Source organism: Montipora capricornis, chromosome 10 (assembly GCF_036669925.1).
Source record: "Montipora capricornis isolate CH-2021 chromosome 10, ASM3666992v2, whole genome shotgun sequence".
In the NCBI taxonomy this organism is placed as follows: Eukaryota; Metazoa; Cnidaria; class Anthozoa; order Scleractinia; family Acroporidae; genus Montipora; species Montipora capricornis.
The window spans coordinates 58653873-58663872 of record NC_090892.1 but is presented as its reverse complement, the minus strand read 5'-3'; the positions used below and the strand labels follow the sequence as shown (position 1 = coordinate 58663872).

General features: G+C 42.0%; 1 protein-coding gene across 2 annotated transcripts in view; it reads left to right on the top strand.

The window, feature by feature from the left end:
- The window catches only part of LOC138019062 (uncharacterized), a 13594-nt gene extending 10661 nt beyond the window's left edge, over positions 1–2933 (top strand). For both annotated transcript variants that reach the window (XM_068865720.1, XM_068865721.1), the window contains exons 5-7: positions 1–196; positions 556–619; positions 1769–2933. The exon at positions 1–196 is cut by the window's left edge and continues 8 nt beyond it. In XM_068865720.1, coding sequence (XP_068721821.1) covers positions 1–196; positions 556–619; positions 1769–1784 — 276 coding nt within the window. In that variant the 3' untranslated portion in view covers positions 1785–2933. The remainder of the gene's footprint in view (positions 197–555; positions 620–1768) is intronic.
- Positions 2934–10000: the final 7067 nt, after the last annotated feature.

The window sequence follows — 10000 nt, the reverse complement described above, 5'->3', positions numbered from 1 at the left end:
GTTACATTTCCCATTAACGATGAAGAATGTCGGCGAGTGTGCTGCAACGGAGGAGTAGGTGGTCCAGTTAATATTGATGTAGCTTGCACTGCAAGATCCCCTGATGCCAATTGTGGCAACATTCCTGACGAAATACAAGAGGACGGCCACTGTCCTAATGAACCTTACGACAGTTGCTCACGTGTTTGCAACCAAGGTAAGTCCATTTACTCAACCAAATGGCAATGCTAAGTAGTATTGATTGATTGACTGATTGATTGATTGATTCATGATTAATTCATTGATTCATTGACTGATTCATTGTTTGATTGATTGCCACTGACACTACCAGTGACATGATTTAATATCCATTTGCCGTTGCAAACAATAACACAGCCGGCGATCTTGTCTCAATTTAAAAAAAATCTAGAGGAAATGCATCCAAAGCAGAAGTTATTATCGTAGAGGAAGACACTTGGAGAATAAAGACTGTATTTAACATAAACTTCAGTATTTCAAAAGTGAAAACGAAATTCATTCCAATCTTATTTGAAGTGATTATTTTTTCATTTTCAGCCGGTTTTATCTACTCTCCAAGTCTTGCTATTCTTATTTTACCGGCCGTTGCTAGTTTCCTCAAGTAAGTTGAGCAAATGTTAACGCGTCATCTTCACCGACCCATTCCCATGAGTTACATTATCCTAGAGTCAACTCTTAAAAAAAGGGCGAGAAGACCTTGAAACGAGAACGCAGGACTGCACGATAAAAAGTCTGGGAAAAACAATAAAACAATGTTTTCTCAGTAAAATAAAGTCAAACAGTGTATATCGGGAAGACCCTGGGGACGAGGTTGGGGAAAGTGCCGCCTTTGTATTCAAGTGGCCTCAAGTCTTCTCGGATACGGACTTCGAAGAAGTCTTCTACTTCAGGAAGTATAGGGGGAGCTTAATTTAACCAGTGGCGACAACAACGCCATTTGCTTATTCCATGTTGCTGGAGCTCCGATTTATAAAGCGCATTTCCAGCTTCCCCACAAAGAAAAAAAATGACCCCCTCGAATGTTTTCCTTGATATCTGGACTTATATTTAAAGCAATATAGCTTACAATATCTCATTTTAAAGGTTTTAAAATAAGTTTTTCAGAAATAAAAATTCTCATCATAAAAAAACCCAAGACTATTCTGAAAAATAACCTTAAATAAGAAAAATAAGCGAATTGTTTCAGAAAAGGGAAAAGTGTTGATGGCCGCCTATATGTATGGAAATCGTATGAACGCGAGTGCATTTCGTGATTTATGGGCACGAGTGATGTTTTGAAAGTTGTCAAAATTGCACGAGCCGTAGGCGAGTGCAATTTGAGAACTTTTAAAACATCACGAGTGACCATAAATCACGAAATGCACGAGCACGTTCAACGATTTTTTATTTATTAATATTATATTCTCAACAAAATTACTCAAACTGGCTACTTTGTTGGTGCTCGTATTCTTCCAGTTTTGGGTTTAGTTTTCTTTCAGTCGCCCATGTTTGCCAGACATTCAACCAGGTCTGTGTAGCTTTCAACGTGTTTTTGTTTCTTGCATTTAATTTTCTTTAAGTTGCTCACGCTTTCCCGGTGTTTCCATAGCAACTTCCGTATTGCACTCTATAACCTGGATTGCACTCTATAACCTATTTATGCATTCGCCATTGGCCAATCAGAAACAAGATATTTTGTTGGCTATATAATAAAGACAGTTACCAAGATCTTGAGGCAATGTTTTAAAAATCTCTCTCCTCTTTTCAACAGGTTTGGTTTTTTCTGAATGGGAAGTAAAATGAACTTACTCTGACACAGCGAAAAAGACGCAAAAGAAGAAGACCCCCTTCACCTTCTAAAAGTCCCCAAGTGACATCCATTGGTATAACATACACCACAAAGAAAACGAGATAAAAGGCATGCTCCACAGCGCTTAATCTTAATCGGGGAATTACAATTAGTTAGTTTGAAAACGGCCTTGGAATGAGCAAGGGCCGCGTAAGTTCTAAAAAGGCTAGGCATAACGGTGTGCTTCTTTAGAAAAACATTCATTCTTTTCAGTAAACAAAAAGGTGTGAGATATTATGTTCGATATGTTTTTTTGTGTGTTTTTGTGACGCCATATCATATCCTATACTATTTATCCTAAGATTTAAACTAAATTAAGTAAATATGTATATACTCAATGAAAGTGTGATCCTGGGTAATTTCTAAACTGCTAACATTACATACGAAGAAGGCGAATCTTTTTTAGGTCGATCCGGAAAGCACGTGAAATGGTTATTTTGCCTTGTACGTAAATGAATACTTCTTACTGACCCGCCTGATTCGTTCTTTAAGGCGAGTTTTCTTTTCAGTTCAATTCATGCAAAAGGGCTTTAATTGAATTTGAAAAAACGAGTCGTAAGTTACTGTATATCAACCGGTTGCAAATTGAATATTAATCGCGGTTAGTAAGATATCGAACGGGAGACGAACTGACCTTCACCAATAAAAGAGATCATGTTCATGAGCACGTTTACGGGACACGGCAGGCTGAAAAAGATGTAGCTCAGTCCGTTAATGCGCGGCCTTCTGAGATAGAGGTCGACAGATCAATCCCCGTCTCATTCCATCGTTATCTGTTTCGACTTTCCTCTGATCCGTGAAGGTAGCTGTAGCTTTAAATACCCGTAAAACGGACTATTGACGGAGGAAGGGGGTAAAAGGTGCGCACTGCGCCACAAGTTTATGAGCAATAGACTACAAATCTAGTTCACCGGCACGTGTTACCTTCGTAAAATAAGGACCTTTACCTTTATCTTTAAAATGATCAACGTTTTGTCAAAAAATCAAAGACACCTGTTTGATTTTAGCTAATTTCTTGCCTGTTATACCTACACATGTCGAACAACGTCTCAAATTAAAGAGAATTTCAATGCTCTTATGCCGAGGACTAAGCAAGCTTAATATATTTGTTAATTCAAGCGGGGTGTATTGTAGAATGCGGATCCTAGCGCGGGTTTTATCTGAGTGATATTGCAAATTAAGCATTATATTTCGTTGACTATTTACCTCCAGGCTTTGAGTCAAGACTTTTCATAGGTGCTTTGCAATAAAGAGAAAACTAAAAAAAACGGTATCCACATTGTTGTTGTTCATCGCAAAGTGAGCAATAGCAGCTCATAACAAGTGAAATTATCTGTTTCGTGATATTTGGAACACGCGGCTAACAAGTCTGTGTAATAGCACAAATCTTGCGTTATCGCTCTCGCACTTAAGCTATGTGTTTGCCTCCTTGTCAAGTTTTGGTGAAGGTTTCAACACCGTGAGCTGACATGCCGGCCATGATTTGAGGTGCCTGTTAGTTGAATTGAGCGGAAGAATTTGTCAGGGCAGGTTTCGAGCGCAGTGATCATGTTCCCTTCTCTACGTTAGGCCAAGACCATATCGATTCTTCCCATCACTGAAGTTAGTGAGCAAACTAACTACATTGCAGACCCATTTCAGGGCGGGGTAAGAGGGAGTCCCTGAACAGGACTAACTCTAGGAAGAACAACTCAAACTTAAGTAAGTCCTGGCGGTCTCTATTTTACCTTTGACGAAACGGTTTTTGGCAACTGAAAATCAGCAGAGATGAACCATAGGCTCACCCTGATTGTCGAAATGAGCAACACCAGCATCAACGTTTGCACCAGTTATTCATTCAGAGTGAAATAAATGAATAACTAACCAAGTGAGAGATTAGCTCTGAGCAGTCTTTGAAAACGACGAGCAAGCGCCCTTCTGACTTATCGAGATTCTGACCAATCAGGCAGCAGGTTTTAGGTCACGCATGGGGACCAATCACAACGCGATAAAGATATGACGTCCACTAACACAACCAACAGAAACGCTATGTAGCCTCTGGCTCATTTACAGTCATAGAACGTAATTGGGGAAGTCGACAGACAAGATGGATCCGTAAATTCGGGAAAAGGTTTGGCTCTAAGAGTCGGGCGACCTCGGGCCTCCTTGTGAAACGGGCTCGGTTCTAAGTGGACCGGCTTATGATCGGACTGCTAGGTGAGACCCTGCGGACGGGCGAGGCCTCCAAACAATAGAGGGACTTGGAACCGCCAATGACTGGTAGGGGAATGCGACTGTTTAATTTAAGGATAGCATTGCGAAGACTAGAAAACGGTGTTGATGCAATGTGATTTCTGTCCCCGAAAAACTGATCGGTTACAAGGTGAAAGGTCTATGAAGACAAATGGAGACCAAGGCGACTGTGTAACCTACAGTCGTAACCTACGACTGTGTAACCTACAGTGACGACAACAGCGTCGCAGGTTCTACCCACCCTCCCACCACATCCGCAGTAAACTCTACAAAAGGGGCGTCGTGAGAACATTCCTCTAAACCAATCACAGTATCCAAGATTTCCTGCTGGATTGAGACATCAAATTCTCTTCAATAACCAGAGCGTATTCATAGTTATTCGAAACACCTCCTGATTCCACAAGGAAGGAAGGAAGCGGGATGTCAAAAAATGCCAGGACACCCATGGCAGCGAGATTAATTAAGAACTAGTTGAGATTTCCGAGTTGCTGCATGCCTCAGTTTCAAAGCAAGTCGTGGTGCACAACCATTCAAATGGAAATGAGTTGCGTATTCTTATGAAAATCAAATTCATTTCCCTCACAATAGTTGAGCACCAAGACTCACTTCGAAACCAAAACAAACAGCAACTCGGAAATGGCACATTGAGATATTACAAACTTCAATTCCTGGGTTGCACTCACATGATCAACAGCGATGTTTTTCAACGAAAGCAAAAGAAAAAGTTTGCATAACAATGGAGTTCATTTCACGGAGGATTGGATTTTGGCACTCCAACATGGGCGCCGTTTCATTGTTTGAGGACTCCAACATGGCGGCTGTGACGTCATGTGAAAACCGAGAATAGTGTTTGTTATTGCTTGAGTTATACTGCATTCTTGAATTATACTGCATTAAATATCTGTGAAAATAAAATTATTCATCCTGTAGTACGTAGCTCTTCCGCTGAAAATGGCGCGCGGCCGAAATATAGGGGCTAGTCACCAGGCCCCTGTATTTCGATCGTGCTCCATTTTCAACGAAAGAGCCTGCATGCAGGCTTTCCTGAACCCTTACCTTAACCAAGTGTCTCTAAATAAACCCTAACCCCAATACTTAATCCAAACAGGTAAGAAAATTGTTATACCATTTTCCCGCTAGTATTGTATGGACGAAAGCGTATTTTCCCGGGAACTAAACCACTCGCGGGGAATCAATTCGACCACTAAATTCGGGAACCGATTGATGGATTCACGAGTACTGAGCAACAACGTCATTATTGCCTTTTTCTTTCCCCACCTTTTTTTTGGTTGTGTTAATACCCAGCCATTGTATTGAAGCCTGCTTTTCAATTTCTATCATTTATATAATTTTTTTTCCATATCTGAAAAGAAAATTACGCGTTAGCTTGAAGATATGAATTTTATGTTTGAGTGGCGAAAACGATATCTCCCTCGTTGGATGCGCTCTCTCATGCATAAGATATTGTTCTTGCAACTCAAACATTTTGTTCTCGCCACCGTGTAAAAACCCTCTGTTTCTGCATACTGCTGATCGATAATGTACATTTTTTTTTGCAAAAAGGTATAGCTTATAGGTTCCTGCTGCTCTTAATTCAGAGTAAGGAAGCGTTTAAGTCTTCGCAGATTGAGGTGAAAAATAACATTTAGATCAGTAGACTATACTTCATAGCCCGCATGTTCGCCGCGCGGCGGGGCTTGTAACGCTAGCCTTGGCAGAGTGGGACAGGGTCCAAACATCGAAAAACGTTTCTTCGTCAACATGGCAGAGACAACAGACAAGGTAAGCTATAAAAATCCTTTTTAAACCGAATTTCCTCGGCGTTTATGAACAGACTTTCTACCGAAACAAATTGTTGAGTGCCCGGTAATATTCCAGTCGCCTCCTCGATTTGGAAAGAAAATTGGTTTCGGTGAGAACTCAGAAAAGGGAAATGAGGTTTGGTTCGAAAAATATAATAGCTTAAGTAAATATTACAAGTATGAAAAATGCACGAATTCGGGTAAGGCGGGGTCATTTGGGTATGGGTTGGATTTCTTTTCGTTCCCTCCTGGCTGCTTTTCCTGATTTTGCGCGCTGCAAAGGCATACACACATCAACGATTTTACTAGCAATTGCAATAACGTGATGAAACCCTTGCCAGCTAACGCGTTTGTCAGCGATACAAAACAATCATTTTTAATATGAACTTAGCAAATTCTTCTAGTTGCACTCAGGGGATTGCAGTGGGCATTGTAACACTCAAGTTTCACCCGAGGGGTGGGGGAAAGTTTAAAATGTAACTCTGTACAACCCCCGCTACGTCCCGAGAGTGGGGAAGGGGGGTTGGGAAGTTGGTTTCAATTGACTAGTGCATAAGTTTTAAATCAAATTTTGTGAGAAGTATTTTCACAGATACTGTGGTTATAAAGCCACAATGTAAAATTAAAAGAAGGCAATTATTTCATTTATGCTAAAGAGAAAATCGTTTGCAGTAAGTTAAAATCTTTAAGGTCGAGACACACTAGGCGACAAGTCGTTCCTTGTGTACTACTTGCAAAATAAGTCGCTGTGACACGACGCCTGTTTGGTGCACACGCAGTGATCTCATATGAGGAATGTGAACTAGTTTTCTAATTCAATATGGCGGACTATATGACGCTCTCCCATTGGTTCATTAGAGACCTTTAGCACCGAGAGTTTTTATAGCGACGGCAACATAGCGACGGCGACGTCGGTTGACGAAGGAGTTTGGGGCGAGGACGGCGTTGTTCGCGCCAAAATATAAACCTTTAGCGCCCTTGATTTTCCGACGGCAACTTGTCGAGTTCTTTGAAAATGAACAAATTTAAGACTTGTCGAGAGATACGTTTGCTTCGCTATGCAGACAACAACATTTCGGACGAATAATTTGCTTTATTATACGACTGTTATTGTTCAAAAAATCCAGATTTCGGCTATAAATCGGACCATGTTTTCGATCTAGAAAACATGAATTGAGCTGACTGCAAAGCCGAATTTCGAGTTGAAAAGGCAGACTTTCCTCGCCTTGCAGATGCCTTACGTATTCCCGCAGTGTGTTCCATTGCAAACAGAGAAGCATTTGCGATGGCGTCTGTGCTGCTGAGACGAACAAGTTATCCCTGCAGATTCAGCGATATGATTCAACGTTTTCCAAGACCAGTTTCTGGTTTGAGTTTGATTACAAATGAAGTCATGGATTTTATTTATGACAACCACTGTCATCTCGTAACAGAGTGGAATAGAGATGTAATTAGCTCAGTTGCTCTTCAACAGTATGCTGAAACCATCTCAAGGAAAGGGTCCCCTCTAACTAACTGCTTCGGTTTCATAGATGGCACGGTCCGACCAATCTCTAGACCTGGGAATGGGCAGAGGATTGTGTATAATGGACACAAACGGGTTCATGGTCTAAAATTTCAGTCCATTGACTTACCGAATGGATTTATAGGAAACATCTTTGGGCCAGTAGGTAAGAACTTAAATATTTTCACTGAATATCAATAAGATTAATTACAATGTTATTCATATGGGCACCCGAAAATCTAAAATATTTTATGAACTTTTGTCTCAGAGGGACGAAAACAAGACTCGCTAACTCTGGGCTTCTGAACGACATGGGGAACTTCGCCTTTTCCCCAGCTGGCCAACCTATGTGTGTTTATGGCCGCGATCCGGCATATCCCCTCCGGATTCATCTTCAGGCGCCATATCGCCAGGGACGTCTAACTATGGCAAGCCGAAACTGCCAAAAGCCCTTCAACTTTCTGGAAACCAGGTTGAAATCCATGTTGACACGATCGAGTTATAGAAATTGTAGGTTAAGTTACGTCTGGGGATGGTCGAGTTTCGTGGAAAAAGCTCCAGTTATTCCTACTGACTGTCGAGTTTCTGCGATCTTGTGTCGAGTTTTCGCTATTTAGTGTCGAGTTTATGCGATCTAGTGTCGAGTTCCCGCGATCCAGTCTTGAGTCTCTGCGATCGACTGTCCTACTCTCGCTAGCGAGTTTTCAAATTCTCGCTAGTGAGTTTTAAAGTTCTGGCTAGCGAGATTTCAAATTCTGGCTAGCGAGTTTTCAAATTCTTGCTAGCGAGTTTTCAAATTCTGGCTAGCGAGTTTTACAATTCTGGCTAGCGAGTTTCTAATTCTCGCTATCGAGTTTTCTAATTCTCGCTAGCGAGTTTTCTAATTCTCGCTATCGAGTTTTCTAATTCTCGCTAGCGAGTTTTCTAATTCTCGCTATCGAGTTTTCTAATTCTCGCTAGCGAGTTTTTCAACTCATTCCCAGTCGGACCTGCACTGACAGCGTTACCCATATGCCCTTGGGTATGCACTGGCTGTTCGTTTCCCGTTCGTTTTCCGCCGAATCACCGCCTTGTGTGTGTTGCATTTCTTAATTGCATTTCTGTAGTCTTTGTGTTGTGCCTGCACCCTTAGTAATGAATCCAGTTATTCGGGATCTTTTACAAAACATTTTCGGAAGGAATGGGATGAACAAAGTGTACACGATTTTTTTAAAGTCCTTCTTCCCTGAAAAGCTCGGCGAATTCGACGATGTTGAGGTGGTGATGTCAGAGTACAGTTCATTGATGGCCCCTGTCCTAGCCCCTGGCCACGTTTCGTCAGGTTTTATGCTTCAAAAAGTATCATCCCATTCCTTCCGAAAAATGTGCACCTGAGACAACATGACAATTGCCCATTAGCCATACCCGGGCTCCTTGGCGAAGAACCTTGTTATCGTCTGGTCCGCTCAGAAAAATTACGTCTTTCACAAAAGAACCGTGTTTTAGTAGGTCTTTTGCCTTTCTTCCCAGGATTTGCCCGCGACCAGTAGACCTACTAAAATTGTAGGCCAACCGGAAGCGTGGGGTTCCATCGCTCTCGCTGTGACTTTTTAGAAGGAAAAGACAACGCTTGTGAACACCGGGAGTTACGGACAAAGACTCTTGAAACCTCTTCTTCCACCGAAGTAGATGCACTGACTGCTTCAGCTTGACGAGCTTCAGTTTCTCGAGTAACTGTTGTTTCGCTGCCATGTGTTGTTTGTCCAGGTTGGTTTCTTGGTTGTCGCTGGAGCGCCCTCCATAGCCTCTCGATGTTTTGTAAAAGATCCCAAATAACTGAATTCATTACTAAGGGTGCAGGCACAACACAAAGACTACAGATATGCAATTAATGCAACACACACAAGGCGGTGATTCGGCGGGAAACGAACGGGAAACGAACAGCCAGGACATACCCAAGGGCATATGGGTAACGCTGTCAGAGCAGGTCCTGGGAATGAGTTGAAAAACTCGCCAGCGAGAATTTGAAAACTCGCTGCCGGAAGTGTACACAGGTGCGACAGCGCTTGCTTCAAACTAGTTTGAATTCGTGCAATACTGATCGCGGGACAAAATTCTGCGGCAGCGACAATAATAGGGCCGCGGCGTACATAATACGTGAAAGGAACTATTTATACGAGTGTAAACTCCCAGGCCAGGATGAGCCGCGGCTAGCGGCTTGAGACAGCCGTGAACGTAGATTTTGTACCATTTTTACGGGGTGTTCGCGTCTTATGTAAGCCGCGGCCAGAGTAAGCCGCGGCTTATTTTCTCTCGTATAAACGGCCCTACTGATTTTTCACAAAGTAACCTTGTCACACGAGGCAAATTGTTGCGGCGACTTTTCCCAGCGGCGTATCACATCGACTTATTGCCCAGTGTGTCCCGGCCTTTATGGAATGATGAAGATCCGCTAAGAGCTGAACTGTGCCAAACGCGGCACAAATGAATAAAATTACAACTAAAAATAAACTAATAAGTTTTTGTCTCAATACAATCCAAAGACAACTAATGGACGGTTTATTTAACAATAAAACACTCGTATTATAATCCTGAAAAAATATGTTTCGTGAAATTAGCCCTCCTCGCTTTTTAATT